Source organism: Scardinius erythrophthalmus, assembly GCF_964197995.2.
Source record: "Scardinius erythrophthalmus genome assembly, chromosome: 16".
NCBI classification, from domain to species: domain Eukaryota; kingdom Metazoa; phylum Chordata; class Actinopteri; order Cypriniformes; family Leuciscidae; genus Scardinius; species Scardinius erythrophthalmus.
Window position 1 is genome coordinate 14,484,255 of NC_138236.1, and position 21,958 is coordinate 14,506,212.

At 37.1% G+C, this 21,958-nt stretch overlaps 1 protein-coding gene across 1 annotated transcript; it reads left to right on the forward strand.

Annotated features, from left to right (window-relative positions):
• Window positions 1–1,143: 1,143 nt before the first annotated feature.
• Window positions 1,144–18,096, forward strand: dgat1b (diacylglycerol O-acyltransferase 1b). Its single transcript, XM_081389578.1, has 17 exons — window positions 1,144–1,649; window positions 6,004–6,091; window positions 7,077–7,117; window positions 7,885–7,970; window positions 8,519–8,571; window positions 9,109–9,214; window positions 10,979–11,107; window positions 11,892–11,963; window positions 12,165–12,268; window positions 12,655–12,693; window positions 12,788–12,829; window positions 12,910–12,954; window positions 13,109–13,221; window positions 13,446–13,511; window positions 13,701–13,788; window positions 16,302–16,364; window positions 16,555–18,096. The coding sequence occupies exons 1-17, from the start codon at window positions 1,441–1,443 to the stop codon at window positions 16,717–16,719; spliced, it is 1,509 nt and encodes a 502-aa protein (XP_081245704.1). The 5' UTR covers window positions 1,144–1,440; the 3' UTR covers window positions 16,720–18,096.
• Window positions 18,097–21,958: the final 3,862 nt, after the last annotated feature.

Here is a 21,958-nt window from a genome sequence, read left to right on the forward strand (position 1 = left end):
CTCAGGCCCCTATTTCATACGGGGGCTCGCAGCCAAGTGAAACAAGCGGCAGTATCTTTACCGAGGGAGCCGAGAACGATTGCAGCCATTCAAACTCTAAAGTCACATTTTGCTGCTGCTGCCCTGGCCAGACTTTGAGTGTTTGAACTTACATCGATGCTGCTGACATAAAACTATCAATTATTAACTAAACACCTTTTTCTTTAAATTTTAGATGCACCGGAATCAGAAAATAACTTACCATCACACACCAAAAACTGGATGGCTGCACGCAACACAGTCGTTTTTGCTGCACTGCTCGGATACAGCATCCAAAAAGTTGCTTCTGAAATGTCTTTCTCACTTTGATTTACGGCAGAATGTTTTCTTGTAGTTTACTTTGCAACTTTGATAAGAGGGAAGGTGAAATGTTCTGCCTCGATGAGCACTGAGCGTCTTAGGTAGCGGTTGTCTGCACACTGCACATTGTCGAGCTTATTTCCACCTGTTTTTTTGTAACTCCTAGAATAAACTGGGAATCAAATATTTTGGAATCACGCAAAATCCTGATCTCAAACATTACTTCCAAAATACCAAATTTACTAAGGTTCAATAGGCTATGTTACAACATTGTAGTATTTGTTATAAGCTATCCCTGTCAAAATATTAACAGGAAGATGAAAAATTATACTAATACTGTTTGAAGATCCCAGATTTATTGTTTTAACATGCAGTAGATTTTAAGAGTGCAATAATGTATAGTGAAACTGGTTATATACAAAAAAGTTGTGTTTTCATTAACTTGCATGTTGTTCCAAAACAGAATGACTTTTTTATGTGAAGCTAAATTAGATGCTAGACAGAATGGGAGGCTCAGTAACCAATCACCATTCACTTTCATTGTATTGAAAAAAAAGAAACCCAAATAAAGTGAATGCTGGCTTACAGTCCATAACATCATAACACCTTAAGAAAAGAAAGTCATTCGAGTTTCAACAGCAAATGTGTTCTCTTTCAACAGTAAATATATTCTCTTTTTTGTTCAATTCATTCTTTATATTATTTATAATGGTCAAGGTTTTTTTTTTTGGTTTTTTTTTTGTGTGTGTGTGTGTGTGTGAAATAGCCTATCACAATGTAACCCTTATGGCAGCTTAGAGTTACAGCATTACACTACTGACTCCTATTGGCTTAGACGAGTTGTTTTATATGCCAGAATGAACGCGGAACTAGATCCGGGGGAAAAGTGCCTGAAACTCATTTTATTAACAAACGTGCTAAAGTCCACACAATCGTTTGAGTCAGGCAGCATTATTACATATTGCGTCAGTCTAATAGCTTGCAAAACTGGGGCTTTACGCAAAAGCTTGTTTTTCCGGTCGCAGAGCCAAATGCAACTCCTGCGTGGACTTGGCTTATTAAATTTGTTTGCTGAAGGCTTGCTGTACATTTGCTAGAATCATGACTGACAAGGATGATTTTCGGCCCATCACACGGAATCGTAGGCGCGCGACCATCTCGAACGCAAAGAGCGAGATTGTGAAAGTCAGAAACGGCGCGACCGCAGCAGCCAGTGATCCCTTTCCCAAGACACGGGAGTCTCTCACCAAAAACTTACAGGCACCGCTGAACGAAGACAAACGAAAATGCGGTCTCTACGACAAAATGAGGTAAGATGTAGTTTACGCCAAGACGTCCTGCAACAAACGTAAGTTGTTGTCGTTTTATGGGCATTTAATGTGACAACAGTGACAAAAACGGCGCACTGCACAGAGAGAGAGAGAGGCAGGATTCGTCAATGTGCATGTGTCGCTGCACAGGACACTTTTAACCCCTTTTTACCCAAAATACCATTATTTCACTTATTCGAAAGTTACTGAAAACCTATTCCATTGAGCAAAACTAAAAAATAATAAACTGCAAATAGATGATGATTCCAGGATTCTCGATCATTAGCTAAATAATTCTGCTAAATGATTTGAGATGTAACCACATATTCCGAATTATGGGGGGATAAAATGTAATAAATTAAAAATATAGGCCTACTGTCGAAAAAAAAAAGAGAATAGACCAATGATATGCAATATCTTGGCAGGAGGGGCATCCCAGATAGCAACATTGTTTCGGCCCGGATCCGGCCCACATCTGGCACTTGTGGAATACGGATCTGGCCCACATGCAGCGTGGAATGACGGCCCTTGTGTGGCCCACTCCTGTTTGCCAGATCTGGGCCACAAGCAGGCCATAGCAATGCCACATGTCAGCCAAAAGCAAAGAAATAAACCAGAACTGGACCTTATCTGAGACACAAAGTCTGTGTATATTAAATATGGAGTCATCTCAGCCTTAATAAGCCTGTTAACAAGCAGAATCACTGAAGGAAAGAAGAGAACAGAAAAAGAGACAAGCAGAAACACAAGAACTACAACTGACTTCAGCCACAGCCTTAGATGAAATCAACTGAAGAGAAAAGACATTAAATCTGTGAAGATCTCAGCAGAGGAGGATTAAACAACTCCACAAACAGCATTACCAGCTTCACTTATTACTAACCAGACTGACTTTATTTCTGTCAGACGTCTACAGAAGTTTTTATTGAGAATGAACAGAGGTTTAACTCTGTTTCATTTGAAGTCACCATAAGAGTGATTAGTGTTTCCATTAGTTGGGCTCTTAACTCTTAGTGTAACTTATGTCTTTTTTGGCTGCTGTGACAGTGTGTTTGTCAAACACATTTGCAGCAGCAAAGAAAGCTAAAGTGAAATGAGATCAGATCAGGTGATGATGGTTACCTGTTGATGATTTTATATTCATCATGAAATAACCTTTTTCACTGATGTTTTTGGAATCTAACAATTGTGTTGATCCATTAATATTGCCACATCACAAACCCTGTGTTACTGCAGAATAAGATCCAGCAATATAATAACAATAAGTTAGAAGACTTTTACAAACATGAGCACAAAAAGTCAGTTTAATATGACACACACAGACATCAACAATCAGCGTATGAATCTCAACAATGGTGACAATCAAAAGTACTTTGCTGCAATGCATGCTGGGTACCAGCATAGTGCAAAATTCCCAGCATGCATTGCAACATGAATAAATTATGCTGCTGAATTGTCCTATAATTTTGTTTGATTCTAAGTATTTGCTTTTATTTTTTGCTATTGTTTTTGTTGTGAATTAGTAGCTTTTCAGTGATGTTCTGAATTAATCTATCTACATATTTGTGATTGTCACCATTGTTGAGATTCATACGCTGATTGTTGATGTCTGTGCGTGTCAGCATAAGTTAGTATTTTGATCTCATGTTTGTTAAAAGCTTTCAACTGATTGTTATAATATTCCTAGATCTCATGCTGCAGTAACACAGAATTTGTAATGTGAAAGTATTAATGGATCAACACAATTGTTAGATTCCAAAGACATCAGTGAAAAAGATTATTTCATGATGAATATAAAATCATCAACAGGTAACCATCATCACCTGATCTCATTTCACTTTAGCTTTCTTTGCTGCTGCAAATGTGTTTGACAAACACACTGTCACAGCAGCCAAAAAAGACATAAGTTATACTAAGAGTTAAGAGCCCAACTAATGGAAACACTATTCACTGTTATGGTGACTTCAAATGAAACACATTAGAGTTAAACCCCTTTTAATTCTCAATAAAAACTTCTGTAGACGTCTGACAGAAATAAAGTCAGTCTGGTTAGTAATAAGTGAAGCTGGTAATGCTGTTTGTGGAGTTGTTTAATCCTCCTCTGCTGAGATCTTCACAGATTTAATGTCTTTTTTTCTCTTCAGTTGATTTCATCTAAGGCTGTGTCTGAAGTCAGTTGTAGTTCTTGTGTTTCTGCTCGTCTCTTTTTCTGTTCTCTTCTTTCCTTCAGTGATTCTGCTTGTTAACAGGCTTATTAAGGCTGAGATGACTCCATATTTAATATACACAGACTTTGTGTCTCAGATAAGGTCCAGTTCTGGTTTATTTCTTTGCTTTTGGCTGACATGTGGCATTGCTATGGCCTGCTTGTGGCCCAGATCTGGCAAACAGGAGTGGGCCACACAAGGGCCGTCATTCCACGCTGCATGTGGGCCAGATCCGTATTCCACAAGTGCCAGATGTGGGCCGGATCCGGGCCGAAACAATGTTGCTATCTGGGATGCATGTCCCCCTTTATGTTTTTAGAGTGCAAAAGTCAGTTCCTAAACTTAAAATTACATTTATTTTCTCCATAGGAGAAATGATTTTGAACAATAACTTTAAAAAACTTTAAGAAATTTTTCAAAGGCAGACCTACTGTGAGCTATGAAGTTGGTAATCAAGGGAATATGTTTTAGTGAAAGCAATCAGCCCCCAAAATGTCAGCTAAGTTTTTTAAACAACCAAGTTATCAGCATAATTCCTGGTGAAAAACTACATTTCCCATGATTCTGCAAAGAAATCTACCAATCAGAGAATAGAAATCGCCCCAAGAAGATATTTTGAAGAATATGGGTAACCAAACAGTGGAAGGGCCCCATTGACTTTCATAGGGTGGGGGGAAAATACTATGGTAGTCAATGGGACCCATCAAATGTTTGGTTACCGACATTCTTCAAAATATCTTCTTTTCTGTTCAGCAGAAGACAGACATTCATTTGGAACAACTTGACGGTGAGTAAATGATGACAGAATTAAAATTTTGGGTAAACTATTCCTTTAAGTAATGTTTAGTTTTATATTTATCTGTTTTTAATTCAATTTCGTAGATCGCAATGATTCATGAAATTGTAGTTCTTTCCCTCGTTAAATACTGTTAAATACTTTTTTTTGCTTCAAATCATAGCTGGTTGGTTTGGTTCATGGCTTATAACTCTTAAAGGAAGCCTTTTTTAAAAATCCCTATGGTAAAAATATCTCAGGAACCAAGGCAGGTGAAAAAGTGAGCAGGCACTGTTGCACTCAATAGGCTGATTTCATGCAGTGACCACCATTTTGAAATTAAATCCCCAGGTGAACAACAAAGTCATGGGCAGAGGAGAAACAACAGCAGGATAAACATGTGAAACTTAAAAGGTGGAGGAGTGCCTCTTTCAAAATTTAAAGCTTTTAAATAGGTTCGCTATTTGGAGCCACACTCCATACCAAAGATCTTATATTTACAGGTATAATTATACTACCTACTTAAAAATGTTCACGCCCTTTTAAAAACAACTAAAAAACTTGAGTGTACTTGAATTGTGTGCTTACCATTACCAACCTTAGTTCTCTCACCTCAGCCTCATTTTCATTCCAAAATGGCGGATTGCCGGTGTTCTGACGAAAAATACTACCTATCAGATTGTGCTACCAACGCTATATTTGCATTGTTTTAATGGTAGATATGGACGTTAATAAAGCCTCAAACCACATGAATATGATGCTGGTAGCACAATCTGAAAGGTAGCATTTTTCGCTAATCGAATTGTGCTATTTCAGGCGAAAAATCAAAAAGGCCCTTTTAGTCTTATTATACTCTATGGATTTTAGTTAGATACTTAGCTTTTCCTGTAATTGGCTGAGCAGTCATTTGGCTGGCTCGCCAATGTATTAGATGTCTCTAATACATAAAATAAGTAAGCTTGACCAGAATTCTTGTGGGGGAGAAGAATTTATTAAAGTAGTGTAGCAAAGTTCTTCAGCAGAGATGTTAGCATGTCTGCCTTCAAAGAATCTAAACCCAAAGTCTGAGGGACAGAACTTTATACATGAAGACAAAGGGGCTACAAACAATACTGTGTGAACATTCCACTGGAGATCTTGCAATCTACCCTGAGAAATGTTCTTTTGTTATTATAATAGCACAATTTGGTTCACACCTTTACAGACACAGATAGAGCTGATTGCATGGTGCACTTGAAATCCACACAATCTTTCAATACCAATATAGAAAAATTACTATATCTACATAAAGAACAATAAAATTTCATTCTAAATAAATAGTTTAATCATCATTACTGTTTTTATTTAATGTCTTCTTTATTTCCTCCTATAGTTGCCACAAGTTGCAGGAGTCAATGCTGAGTTCTGCGAGCAGCTTCAAAAATTACAGAGGTATTCTGAACTGGTGTGTTGTAATGCTGGTGAGTCTGAATTCTGAAACAGTCACAAAAAGCCGATCCCTGTTGGACAACATGCTTTGACTTGCCTACTCATTCTTCTAGTGAAACTGTGTCACAAATATCAGTGTGGGTTATAAACATTTCCTCTTGCTGCCAAATATTAGTACTAATAATTGTTACTGCCTCTTATGCAAGTAAAAAAAAAAAAAAAAAAAAAAAAAAAAAAAAATTCATGTTATTGTTTTAAAGAAGCCAACTTGTTGCTTAGATGTCCACTTCCCAGATCATTGGATTATTTGAATATGTCTTGTTTCTGAAAGTATATGTTTATTTAATGAATGAGCTACTTGGAAATGTTTGTCTTTCTGTCTGAAATGGATAAGCACAATCATTAGGCCTTATGGAAGCTAAAATATCTCTTTTTGGACTTAACAGACCTAATTATAACACAGGAAAACCCACACTTGTGACATAATTGTATTGCAATGACACATTTTAAGTAACATCGGATGGTGTGTGGCAGTCATGTGGCATGTGAAGAATGTTTGATTAGTATGTCTGTTTATGGAGAAACACTTAATGCCAAGTGAGACCCAAAAATAAACAGCTCAAAACAGCTTGTCTCTCTAAACACTAGCTGAACATGGAGGACAGCCAGCCAAGTCCTTGTATTCAAAACTGTGAAGAATGCATTCACGCTTTTCAACTTACTGTTAATGTGAGCTTTGAGACGACTCAATTTTGTCCTCTGCAAATATTTTCAGCCAGACTTTTTTCCTTTCATCCATTGTTGTTCTTTCTCATTCTGTACGTATGAATAAGTGTGTCTGTCTTCTGTATGGATTTATGGACATGAATTTCAATATATCTGAGTACAGACAGTGAATAAGGATCTTTGGAAGATTTTATTATGGTTGTCCTGACATGTTAGCTAGCATTAGTGATGTATTCTTGTGTTGGTTTTAATTTGTTTTCTTCATGAATGTGCGTCTCTGCTTTTTTGCAGGTTTTGAGCAATGCACGCCTGTTCTTGGAAAACCTTCTAAGGTATGAACAGTATGCATAATTTTTAAAAATGCTTAAAGTCTGCATGAAATGAAAATTCACCCTATCGAATGACTCATCCAGGATTTTTTTTTTTTTTATTTGGCCTTGTAATTTTTAATCAAAATGTCATAACTCTTAACTCAAATCTGTTGATCTGTTTTACTCGGATATACGATACAATATGGAAGAAAGGGTATGTCGGCGTCGCTACTTCCATTTAATTGTGACTTTAATTAATTAAAAATGGGAGATTTGTGGCTTTTGGTCCAATTATTTGATCTTAAAATTGACAATATCAATATACAGTACATACTTGATTTTAATATCAATCATTCATCTTGCACAAAAGGGCACATACACCAGAATGCGGTCCTTAAACGTTTACAACTTACCTTTGTCTTCAACTTCCCCATTGAGTAGATGTCGAATGAACACAACAGTGTTAAAACGCATTCTCTGCTCTCTGTGTTTTGAGTGTCATGCAGATGAAGATGAGTCTATAGGGTTTGTTTGATAAGTGTACAGGCCCTCCTCTCCCTGAGTGGAATGAAACACTAAACCCCATGCTGAGGGAACCATATGCTGTCATCATGTTGCACACTGCTACTTGCAGACAGTATGTATACAGCTGCCCGCTGAAACCGCCGCAGATAATCTGAGGTTCAGAACAAGGGACGAATGCAGGAATAAACATATGTTGCGTCAGATGTGTAAAGGTTTAGGGACATGTCTGTTTTGTAATTCACATCCATTTTTTTGTGTTGTAGGTATGGGATTTTAGTGGACCCCATTGAGGTGGTGTCATTGTTCCTCAAGGACCCTTATAGCTGGCCTGCTGCATGCCTGGTCATTGGTATGTAGTTTAAGGGGAGCTTAGCATATATTTCCCCCTTTGGTCTATTCTTTTGTTTTCCAGACAGGGGCATTATTAAAATCAGGTTGGCAGAGAACACTCCCACATATTCAGACAATGCCTGTTTGATTTGAAAATTGTCAAAATACTCAATAGACAAAATTGTTAATCTGCTAAAATGTAGATTTTGTGTATAATTTTGCATGTTATCAAAGACAGAGAAGTATAATTGTTTTTAACCCTTAGTCTTTGTTGCGATTTTATCTCGTTTGTAGCACGTGATGTGATTGTACAGTGTGTGTGTGTGTGTGTGTGTGTGTGTGTGTGTGTGTGTGTGTGTGTGTGTGTGTGTGTGTGTGTGTGTGTGTGTGTGTGTGTGTGTGTGTGTGTTCTGGCCGTGTGCCCTATTGTAAGGTTCATCCTGAGGGTATAATTTTTACCCTTGTCTGTTTCATTACAGGCTGCAAAAATTCTTTTATTACTAAAACTTGCATTTGTTTTTTGAAATATGATCATATTTGACATTCTAACAATTTTTTTTCTTGCAGTTTCTAATGTTTTTATACTCGTGGCATTGTACACAGAGAGGAAACTAGCCATGGTGAGTTCAAAAGCCATTCACATTTCTACGTTTAATCTGTTTATCATAATGAATAAAGCCATTGTCATAAAAATGCAAGGGTTCAGTCACTTCACACAGTATAATTTGGCGTTTGAAATAACATTGAGGGGTTGTGAAGAGTTCAATTTAGAGGGTGAATTTGATTCATTGCATTTTAAAAAGCCTGGCATATTTGAGAGAGCTTGCAAATGTGAACCGAGTATCAGCACATTTACTCAACTGGCTGAATTGAAACTGAATGAACTTATAAACAGTTCAGGCATTTTGCTGATGTTGTGTAAGACTTGCATAAAAAAATTAAGTGTAGGGCATTTTTATGTGCAAAAACATCTGTTTTATGTTCCTGGGGTTTTGGTTGTTTTATGTCATTTCTTAATTTGTCAGATTATGTTATTATCTAGGCGATTTGTGTTTTGATATCTGTGTTATAGTGCTTGGCTGTGTGTGTTTTTGTTGTTTGGTCTGATTGTGTTCTCATCAGACATGTTATAATTGACTTTTTGGTGTGTTTTCCAGGGGTTGATCAGTGAGAAGGTCGGCCTGCTGATCTACATCTTTAATTTAACAGTCGTCTTATGTTTTCCGATGGTTGTTGTGTTGAAGCTGCCATCTATTACACCAGGTGAGACTGTACATTATACACACACTTTCATGGTGCATTGTGTACATAATACAACACAATACTTACACAAACACATACACTCTTTCCCTGCCATTGACGAAAATTTCCATCATTTGTGAGAAAACGCTTGCCCGCCATTGATGGAATTTTCCGGCTTTCCGTGTTTTCGCTTTTATACGGAAGGGGCCGTATAATCTCTTCTGAAAGAGTACTGAATCTCCTGATCAAAACACATGCGAAGAAGATGCAGAAACCAGCCATATCATAAAATAACGCAATCACCGACATTAAAAAGCATATATATCAAAACTACCAAATGAAATGTCTACCCAGGACTAGCTATAGGACTGTGCAAGCATTAGAGGTGTTGATGGACACTATATTTTGATCATTGTTCTAAATTTGATCCGGATGTAGTCTTTGACGAAAACGTAATTTTCTCAGATATTTGTTCAGAATTTTGCTTTTTTTATGAAACTTACCCACATTCAAGTGTTGATAATAAAAGAGTGCACAAATATTTTTTTAAATACATTTTTTTTTTTTTTCAATAAACTTTTTTTTTTTTTTTAACGTTGGCAGGGAAAGATTTAAAATCATATTTGAGATCTTTAGCCGATATCAAAATGAAATACTGTAATATATTGCATACTGATACAGTATACTGTAAATTATAATATTGTGGTATATTATTATTTTAAATATATATAAATGAATACTATAACTTCAATTGTATCATTTAAAATTATTGATTTTAGTTTTTAGTGTTTTATTAACTTATTCAAAATAGTGTAGAAATCTAATATCAGAATAAAGAAATGCATCTCAAATGTATTCATTCACTTTTTTCTGGATAATCATCAGCACAAATAGAAGATCATTTTAATGATCTTAATTAATTAATTAATTTTGACTATAATATGCCTATCATGTGATCAGGTACAGATACAGACTGAACTAATCCACCTTTATACCAGCATTCAGATCCTATGTGTCCAGCTGGGATGTGAATTGTATTTTTATTCATAATACTATATAGAGCAGTATCAAAACATTGTTGGATCAGAGCCACAGCCTAATGATTATCTGTGGTGCTCATGCAGTAGATGCAGGTTTGAGTCTGACCCTCATTGTGTCCTGTTTAGTGATAGACTGATATATTAAGCCATTTCAAATTTCAAACCTGAATTCAGAGGCAATATAATGATGCATTTTTGTAGGAAATATATTCCCTCACTTCCTCCTCTCCATACCACAACTTTCACTGGCTCTTCTGTCCGCTCTCATCTGTTTGCACTACGGGAGGTGAAAATGTGCCTCCATCTGTCAGCCTAGTACTGTACACACTGCTCCTGTACCAGACAGCCAGGTCATTTCACAGGCCGTCGGGGCCTCTGCTGGTCCTACAGCCCTTGAGTCCATCTCTCTAGGGCATAGACGCACTCCAGAGCCCCTGCATGGACCATTTCCACCCAACATATGGCTGCTATTGATAAAGCAGTGGTGGAGGGAGCATTTGAATGTGAGCCAGCTCTGTGCACGCTAGAGTGGTGATGGGCTATGAGTCTGGACGTGCTGGGTCATGTGACTATAAGTTATGAACTATTGAAAGGGGGCATGCTGCGGTATTGTGATGGAAGTGTATTTGCATTACAAACCTTTTGTGTTCCTATTTCCAGGTATTAAAAGGAAGTGGTGAGTTCTGTTTATGCAGAATAGTTCTTTCTAATAGCATGTTTCTGTCATTGTGTTCTCTTTATGCAGTCGGAGGGGCGTTTGCCTTAGGAATCTACACCATCCTGTTTTTGAAATTGTACTCGTATAAAGATGTTAACAGGTGGTGCAGAGAAAGAACACAAGCGAAGGCCCGCACCCTCTCCAGATCTCTTTCGTGTGAGTAAATACATCCACTCCTCCTCAAACATTACGTGCGGTCTCTTCTGCAGTCTGAAGGGTATGAAATACATTTATATTGCTAGTTTAATATATTTAGTGCACTATATGGCCAAAACTGTGATGACATTTTTGTCGCCCCCTATAAGCTATAATAAACACTATGCTGCACTATGGACGTTGTTCCATCCCCTGTGATGATGGTCTTTGTGAATTTTAGCAATTTTGGCGATCGTTCAGCAATGAACAATGTGCCGTTTGCTCTGAAAAAAGGCTGAAGGAAAATGTACTCTCCCTCAAGTTGTTCAATACCTGTATGAGTTTCTTACTTCTGATGAGCACAATAGAAGATAGTTTAAAGAATGTTGGTAACCAGACTGTAGTCATTGACTTCCATGTTTTTTTCTATTATGGAAGTCAATGGCTACTGTCAACTGTTTGATTACTAACATTCTTTAAAATATAAACTTTTGTGTTCAACAGAAGAAAGAAACTCATTCACAGGTTTTGAACAACTATAGGGAGAGTAAATGATGACTACATTTCATTTATTTTTTACTAAATTTTCACTATCCCTTTAATTCTTGCAGTTGCAAGATTGCAAAATCCTGGAGGGACAGGTTATAGGATTAATAGTGATCATTTTATTTATGTCCTTGGGGTTTGGTTGAGAGTTCAAAATGTTCAAAATGCAGTAAATGTTCTTATTCTTTAGCTGAATGTCAGGTTTAATTGACATTAGAAGCAGATTTGTTCATTTCTTTAAAGATTCCTGTGTTTTTAGGTCCATCAACTCAATCTGCATCCAGTGGAATGCATTTGCAAGTGTCTTATCCAGGAAATCTCTCTCTCAGGGGTAAGCTACAGTATGGCTTACATTTTATTTAAGGCAATACAATTTCATAGTTCTGCTTTGTTGAAATACAGAATAGTGTTAGACTCAGATGCTTACACAGTCATTGTTATTTTCAATCATAATTAAAGATTTTCTTTTATTTTCATGATATCTTGCAATAATTTTGTCAGTGTCAAATACTTTTTCTTTTCTTTTTTTCAGATATGTATTATTTTGTTTTTGCTCCAACCCTGTGCTATGAGCTTAATTTTCCCCGCTCAGAATCCATCCGAATGGGATTTATGTTCAGGAGGCTCTTTGAGATGGTAGGCGATTGGCTTGGACATATTCCTCACGTTATCGACAATTCTTTATATTGATAAGTTGTGCTACCAGATTTGTTCATAGTATATTATGACTTGTTTATTGTGTGAATATTGCATTCTTGCCTAAATCTGCAAATAGCAATAAATCATAGGAATTAGCTTATTGTTTGCACACAATTGCCGGGAGTCGTGGCAGGAATATATGAGGGTAATTTTTTTTTATGAAAGTGCTTCTTGTTAGAGCATTACTTTCTTTTATAGCTGTTGCAAATTACAAATTTAATTCACACAGACACACTCTCTCACATACACACACGCTTCTATTGTTAACATTTTAGTTTTATATTTAGTGAGAAATTAAAATCAGTTTCGCTTGTCTGTTACAGTTTCTCCTCACACAGTTATTGGTTGGTTTAACGCAGCAGGTAAGCATCACAGTGCATTTGGTAATCACATCAAGCCTCAATTTTCATGTCTGTGAGACATTTCATATCTAATGTTCTTTTTATTGTCTTTCAGTGGATGGTGCCAATCATTCGAAGTTCAATGAAGCCATTGCAGGTGTGTCCATGTGCTTTATCTTCTGGTTTCCAGTGCTTTAAGAACAAGCACGTTTTAATTCTATTTTTCATTTTTGTCAGGAAATGGACTACTCTAGAATGACAGAGCGTCTGCTAAGACTGGCAGTAAGTTAAACAAACTTTAAGGTCAATGTTTCCTTCTCAGAATAGAAACACAATCCTGTGTTCTGATTTTTGCTTACATCGGTGTTGTTTAGATGAAAGAAATGAAGCATGAAACAAATTATGGAGTAAATACTGTTATCTATTTTTACACTAGGTGCCCAACCATCTCCTCTGGTTGATTTTCTTCTACTCGTTTTTCCATTCCTCAATGAACTTTGTGGCTGAGCTTTTGAGGTTTGGAGATCGGGAATTCTACCGTGACTGGTGGTGAGTGATGTTATCTTCTTTTGGATGTCTTTACAGTTATTTCTCCTAGTAAAAGCTTTATTTCAGCGGCGAGGGGGGTACCACTTCCACACCGTACTGCGTTTGATGGGCTTTGAATGCAGTCAATCTGGTTTATATGCGCCATCTATCCCTTTTCCACTTCCATTTCACACTGTACTTAGAGTTTTAGTCTCAGATGGATTGTGACACTGTGTTTCTTTTAGGAACTCCGAGACGATAACATACTTCTGGCAAAACTGGAATATTCCTGTGCACAAGTGGTGTCTCCGGTGAGTGAACAGGGGTTTTGAAAGAGACCGCAGACAGCTGTTGGGAGGCGAGATGAAATACGACACAGTAAAACTCACAGAGACCATAATGAAGAGAGACTATAATGTGATCTGTCCACAAGAAATATATGGTTATTTATAGTTCAGACTGGCTGTGAGTTTATGTGCTTCTCTCTCCTGTTTTCAAAGACACTTTTACAAGCCGTTGATGCGAAGAGGTGCTGGCAAGTTACTGAGCCAATCAGCTGTATTTTTCGCCTCTGCTTTTTTTCACGAGGTGAGATATGCATAAATCACACACTGTTTTAAATATTCTGTCGGGTCATGGCAAATGAAAGTTAACAGTCTAAGCAGGGTAACAACCTGTGTGAATTATTCTCATTTTAGAAATGTGCTACTTCTCATAAGCAAAATCAATACACAGTAATATTTCAGAAGCTAGTGTGTTTACTTTGAATATTTTAATATTAATGTCATTAAAATACCAACAAAAAAAAGTGCATAAACTTAAAACCATTATGTACTGCTCACTTAAAGTTAATCTTAAAAAACACTTAAATTTTTAAATGTAATCTTGAATATTTAAACAATTGATTTTAGTTGATAGAAATAGAAAAAAAATAGACAAAATTATATCAAATATTAATATCAGCCATTTGTCAGTTATATGAAGCTGGGTTAGAATAAAGTATTTTAAAACTGAATCTTCACTTTAAAAAAAAAAGAAATGAATTTGTGGATTGTCTGATGATGATCGTCTTTGTCCTGCAATCGGTCTTTGTTATGTGTTAAATGTTCTAACACCAAGGACCATGTTGGAAATAAGTGTTCACACTTCAACATGATATCCTTTGGATTATGTTGTCTGTCAAATCCAAAATAAATCAAATCAAATCAACTAAAAAAAAACATAAATGTACTCAAATTTATAAAAATAAAATTGGAGACCTTTGAGCATTGCGGGAAGCAGCTGTTCTTTGAAGCAGCTGTGGTTTCTAGAATCATTTGTAAAATTTTAGATGTTCCCCGCTCCCGAGGCGTCGTCTCATTTCCCTGACTCAGAAGCAGGTGCCCGGCGTTTGGCTGGTAGCCACCGTTCTTCAGAGGAGTTGAAGGTCAGAACGGAGGGATGAGGAAGATGAAGAACAGGCTCCTATCAGGCTGCTGTTCTCTGTGATAAGCTGTGAGCTGAGCTGGGGGAAGGGAGAGAGAGAGAGAAATCAGAGAGGAAGATGTGTCCAATCCGCAGGTGCAGGCAGATAGTATTCTTAACCGTCTTATTAAAAAACATTGACCTTCACAAGGCACCTCAGAACCGGACCCAGGATCACAGTAATGACTCAGAAAGCTCAGATGGAGAGTGAAGTTTCATCTCAGGAATATCTAAAACTGGAGCTGTAAAGATGATTTAGTGAGGGGTAACAGGAAGGCCAGTGTTCCAAGACCCCTGGAGTTCAATAGAGGTTAAGAACCTGGTTAAAGGACGCAACAGCAGTGCTCAACCCTTCGGTGCTTAATCAATATTTTATGGTGTTATTATGGGAAGTTACCAGCTTCATATAACCTGACAAAGTTTCATACATCACTCTTTAGGATTTAAAAAGGACACATTATGCGCTTTTACAAAGTCTTGATTTTGTTTTTGGGGTCTACTAAAATAGGTTTCAGGCTTGAATGTTCAAAAAACAGTGTTTTTCACATATTTTACATTGTTGCAGCACTTCTTTTTCCAGTCTGTCAGTAACGCTCTGGGGTGCGTTTCCCGAAAGCATCGTTAGCCAACTATGGTCGCAAGTTCCGTCGTTATCGGCATAGTTCAACGATTTGGTGTTTCCCGAAACCATCGTTCCAACCTATTTTTTACAGTCTATAGTTCCAACGAACGTTCGCAAACCGCATCGCAAACTTGTGTGGTTGGAACAACAGCTCTCGAACTGTGGTTAGAAGCATAGTTTCTAGTTTACATGAGATGTAGACTGAATAAATCCTTAAATTTAGCAAAATAAGCAAGCTGACATTCAGTACAACTGGTGTTATTTATTTAGAATACATACAAATGTAATTTACGTCTTTTAGTTTGTCAAGAGATTTAAAGCACCGTTTTTGAAGACTGCGCATGTGCGAACGTACTCTACTAAGAACGACCGAGCCAAATACTGAGTCTGGTAATAAAGCAAAATAACTGAGAAAAATGAGAAATGGTCTTCAGATGCCATGTCTGTAACTTATATGACAAAATCTAGCGTTAATTCGATCTCAGACAGATTAATTAAAATAAGTTATCAGTCCACCACGTGCGAGACGTCATAAACCAACGTGGTTGAACGATACTTTGCGACATAAGGTTTCGGGAAACAGTTGTGACTAGCTAGTTGATTTCTCCAACGATGCATCATACTATGGTAGTTAAGCAGCGAGCTATATAGTTGTACGGGAAACGCACCCCTGTTTAGTTACTGTCTCTATGAAGCCCCCCTTTCCGAAAAGCACAATGTGCTCTGATTGGTTGGCTGGACCAGTGTGTTGTGATTGGTCAACTGCTTTGAACGAGTTTCGGAAATGTCATTCCCCTTACTATAACTGCGAGTTTCAACACATTACTAACGCAACTTAACCAGGCCACGCCCTTTTTTTTGGGACTCGCTTCCCAGGTGGCTTTGATAACTTGCTTGTTCTCTAAACTGCAGGTTTAAAATGCATAAATGTAAAAAATGAAAAATGCACTTACCTATCCATCACTCGGGAGTTTAAGTGTTTAATGTGTATATATCTCTCTCTTTCTGTCTGCAGTACCTGGTCAGTGTCCCACTCAGGATGTTCAGACTGTGGGCATTTATGGGCATGATGGCACAGGTATAAATATTTAATCTTTACATACAAAAATTACGCATTTATGTTCATGCATTCGTGCATAAGAAAACCATATATTATGTTTGTGATAATCATCTAAGCAGGTAGCTGAGCTATGAAATGAATGCAATCTTTTTTTATATCAATACATAGTACCTTTTTAAGTTTACAATATAACAATTCTTTATTTCAGCTCCCACTGGCATGGTTTGTGGCCAGGTTTCTTCGGGGAAACTATGGAAATGCTGCTGTGTGGCTCTCACTCATTATTGGTCAACCTATCGCAGTTCTGATGTATGTTCATGACTACTATGTCACCCACAACCAGGATGACCCGACAGTCACTGAAGCTCTGTAATCACACTGTAAAGCCCGATCATGGACTCGGCTAAGCAGCTACCCTTCGAAATATTGCTGGAAGACTATAGGCTACATACTGCAGTGGTACAGGTTGGGAGTACATTGATACAGTTGAAGATTCCCGGTACAGTCAGGTTTCCATGAAGTCTTCAAATAAATTCACAGCTCTAAGCTATTTTTAGACCTTTATGAACAATTACAACAGCCAATCTATGCAAATCTTGCCTAGAACTCTAAATAGAAATGCACAAGAGTCTTTAGGGTTCTGAATGTGACTCTACAGGTGTCAAGTGCTTGTTTTAACTTCACTAAATGAAACTGGACATATTATTTGATGGTATGTTACATGCATTACTAGTAGGACTTTCTCACACTCAGGTCCGTGTCCTGTCACTTTATTAGCATTTTAAAATTTTCTTACGGTTCAAAAAATATTGTGAAAACTCCTTAAACGGACATTAAGGTCTACTATACAAATATGTGTTGTTGTTCTTTTTAAGTGCCAGTCCATAAATCTGCATAATGCGATGCAATATGTAAAGAGATTATGTACAGACAGAAATGTGTATTTTTTTTTATTAATAGGCTATATTTTTAAAGCCATATGCGGCCAGACACTTAAATTGCTGACGTGATTGTTTTTTTGCAAAGGGATGAGAGAGAAAATGTTTGTTAAATCCTAAATGTTACGACCATTATTTTTAATTTTTTTAATTATATTGAATTGCATTTTTGTGTATCTAAACTGTTGTACACTACACTGTTGAGATGCCATCTGCGCTCCATTGTCGGCATTATGGTACCTACTCATCAAAAGTGCGCCACCCTGTGGGGACTGTTGAGAATAAACAACCCTGCAAATGATGCTACTGTGGCACCATTATTTGTTTTTGTGGAGGCATTTATCAAGTGTAATTGTATTCACTGGAGAGAACCGGATGCATAGTAATCTCGCAGTGTGATATTTTTCACAGATCAGGCCCTTCCAGTGCAATTTGTCCTCACATGATGAGGGTGCCAGATCCTCACAATCAGTGCAAGTTTGTGATAAATGGCTTTGGAGATAAGTCTTATAATAGCCACGGGTCATATTGTATGAACATCCTATCGTGTTTGCCGCAGTGCAACAGACGCACTTCAAGAGCTTTTGCTATCTAATAGGCTTGATAGTGCTTTGCTTTGCTGTGCTGCGATCTGTTTAGTATACATTGCCATACATACAAAAGATTGGAATGGCCAAAGAATGATTACAGCGCAGAAAATCAATGCTGTAGCCTGTATGTCACTGTTTATTTAGCTAAACAACTACTATCAAGTTTAAAACATTTCCACTTTGGACTAATGTTTACTACAATAAATGTAGCTATTGTAGGTTTGCTGTCGTTCAAAAGTTTGGGGTCAGTTAGATTTTAAGAATTTTTTATTCAGCAAGGATGCATTAGGCTACATTGACAATTTACAATAAGGTACAATAAAGACTTATAGTATTATAAAAGATTTCTATTTAAAATAAATGCCATAATTTTGAACTTGAAACATTGACAAACATTTCTGAAGGATCATGTGACTCTGATGATGGGTGCATTCTCACCATGTCGTAATTACGAGATACAACTTGTAAAAAGTGTTCACGACCTCGTCAAGCTCTCAGAAAATTCCCATCTTACAAGCTTTAATATGAGCTCTAGAGGTTGTCTAGGACGTGAACGCTTTTTACAAGTTGAAATCTCGCAATTACAACATGGCGTGAACACAACATCATACTGGCATTGATAGTGTTACAACATGGCGTGAGTGCAGCATATGGCTGCTGAAAATGTAGTTTTGCCAAGAATAAATACATTTGAACATATAGAAAACCGTTATACTGCATTTTGATCAAATAAATGTAGCCTTGGTGAGCATATATGAGATATATTTCAAAAACATTAAAAATCATACATATCTCAAGAAATCAAATAAAGTAATAATACTGTCTTCATGTGCTAGTCTCTCTGAAATTTCCTACTTCCCACTTCTGAAGTCCTGATTACAAGCTTGTCGCGTTCAAGTGCTTGTTGTCGGAAATAGGAAAGATGAAGGACGCGTTTATTCTTGCTTATTTCTTAAAAATCTTGTAAAGATATTTAATTTTGAATAAAATGTAGCATCCCATTCGTTGACAACATTTAGAAACATACATTACGCTATCTAGATGGTCAAATACATGCATTTGCCTTCTCAAATGATTATTTATGCTTTATAGCAAATATGCACTACTTTAACGACAAAACGCTATGGCGATGTAGCTGTTGTGGAAAAAACTGTTGTGAGCATAGGCCTACCTGTCACAACAGCAATTGTTCTGCCCTTCGTCCACCCTATTAGACTAGACATCGAGATTCAGTGTATGAATCTCAATAATGGTGACATGTTTCATGCTGCAGTGTATTGAAGTGCAGCATGAAACATGTCACCATTGTTGAGATTCATATGCTGATTAGTTTCACAGACAGGGCTTAGTTCTGGCTTTAGTTCAATTATGACACTTAAGTAGCTTTTATAAATGTTCCTTAAAACAATACATTTCGGTTTGCATCTTGAGATTATGAGAAAACTATGGCACTGAAATATTTTAAGAAATGTCTGTGCAAGTTTCTTTTAGTTAAAACAGCTCAAACATGCATTTTAGTCTGGGACTAGGCTTAAGCCTTGTCTCTGAAACCAGGCATTGATGTCTACATAAGTGAGTCTAATAGACACAGGAATTAAAAATGCTGGGAACACTTTACAATAAGGTCTTATATGTTAACATTATTTAATGTATTAACAGTTACAGCAGCCAGAGAAAAACTAATATTAAAGAGTCAAGAGCCCAACTAAAACGAACACCGATCACCATAATAGCGACTTCAAACGAAGACACTTTACCGAAACATCTAAACCTCCTGTTTATTCTCAATAAGAACTTCTGTAGATGTATGACAGAAATAAAGTCAATCTGGTTAGTAAGTGAAGCTGGTAATGCTATTTGTGCGGTTGTCGACGTCCAGTGCCCGCTGGGAAACATTTCTAGCTGGGTTAAGAGGACGTTCATGTCCAATTTTCAACTAGGAAACTCGTATTTGCAAGAATTCTGATAGCACGTGAATGAAGCATTAACATTTGTTAACAAACAATGATTGCTGGTTGGACTGTTCATATCTATTTTTCCCCCCCTATTTTTATTCACCTCTGGTAAGATTACTTGAGGCGCGTGGGTCATTTCCAGGGCTCTGACGGAACTGTCAATTCTTTTGCTGCACTAGAAGAGAAACAGAGACACTGGACATTGATGTATTATCCTACAGGGAGGAGATGACGTTTTTCCACTCTGAAAAAGGTACCCTGTGTTCAGCTATATGTTATACAGTTCAGCACTCAGCAGATAATTGGCCTGTATTCAAGACGTTCACTCCCTGTGAAATTCTGCCAGGCAGCCAAAAACAGTGGTTAAAAAATAAAGCACAATAAAGTTTTAAACCACCCAAATTCTTTCATCTTTCTAACCAAGCGTCTGAGACACTAATACATGAATAGTCCTTTAATAAGAGTGTTTATCTTTGTTTTTGGACTCATTCAGTGCCTTTTATCTTTAAAGGGGCTATTATGTTTAAGGATAAATGTGTTGTATATAAAAAGATGTCTGCAGTATGTTTCATTTTCAATGGAAACCTCATTTCACCAATGGGCACCTCATTTCTAATTACTATTTTAAATGCATTGTCACACTTTTACCTCCAGTGATTTTTTTACTGTAAGGCTGGAAGCTTATGCTGCTATTTTGAACCAATAATCGGAAACAAAAAAGCAGTTGACGTGCAATTATTAATTTGACTCCATATAATTATTCTGACTCCATTATAGTTGTTGTTATTCTTTAACCTCTTATTCTTTGAAAGTAAAAGTCTTTCTTAGAACAGATCAGAAAACGTAGGATTTAACCTGAACATTTTGATAACAAAAGTTACAATCACCTTAGCTTCCAGCATTATCAGTGGTAAAAGGAAAGATTCTCAAAGCAGGCAATTTATTTAAGTTACATGTTTAAATAGAATGGAACAATGTAGAAATACTTAGTTGACAATTAATGCTGTGCAGAAGAGGAAGAGTAACTGCCTTTTTTGTGAGCTTACACACCAGTGTGCGAGAACGGCATGAGTGGCAGCCTAGATTAACAGTTACCTTTCCTTCTTATACCCTGAGCGAAGCACTGTTAACCATGAGTGGAATACTAACACCAAAACCAACTGACAGGAAAGCAAAGACCCATAAACCTGAAGGCAAATGGGTGGTTTTGATCAATAGGGAAAGAAGAAAATTAACATCTTGTTCTCAATGTGTGTTTAAGCAATAGTTACCTATACTGTACATTAGGATACTTTAACATGTCTATTAAGTTCACCACAGTTGAATTCAGTTTATAAACTAACAAGATGACACCAAACATACAGCGGGGGAAATAAGTATTGAACACGTCACCATTTGTCTCAGTAAATATATTTCCAAAGGTGCAATTGACATGAAATTTTCACCAGATGCTGATAACAACCCAATGAATCCATACATACAAAGAAACCAAAACAAATAAGTTCAGATATTAAGTTATGTGTAATAATGTGAAATGACACAGGGAAAAAGTATTGAACACATGAAGAAAGGAAGGTGCAAAAAGGCATGGAAAGCCAAGACAACAGCTTAAAACTATTAGTAATTAAAAAGCAATCCAGCCCCCTGTCCGTGCAAATTAATAACTGCTGGTTCAGTCCCAACGGATGGTCTACGAAAAGGTCTCATTGCCAAGGTGTCACACAAGACACATCTCATGATGGGTAAAAGCAAAGAGCTGTCTCAGGACCTTCGCAACCTAATTGTTCCAACACATAATGATGACATTGGTTATAGGCACCATTCTAAGCTTCTAAATTTTCCAGTGATCACTGTTGGGGCCATAATACGGAAGTGGAAAGACAATAATTTCACCATAAATTTGCCTCGACCAGTGCTCCTCGCAAATTTCTGACAGAGGAGTGAAAAGAATAATCAGAAGAGTTGTCCAAGAGCCAACACCAAGTTGTATGGCGTTTTTAGGGCAATGTGCAATGCCATTTCTCCTCCTCCACTAAATTCTCCCAGTATTTTGCTTTTTCTGCTTACTGGCTTTTCCAAATGTTGCGCAGCAAACTTTAAACGAGCTTCAACATGCTTTTGTTTTCAAT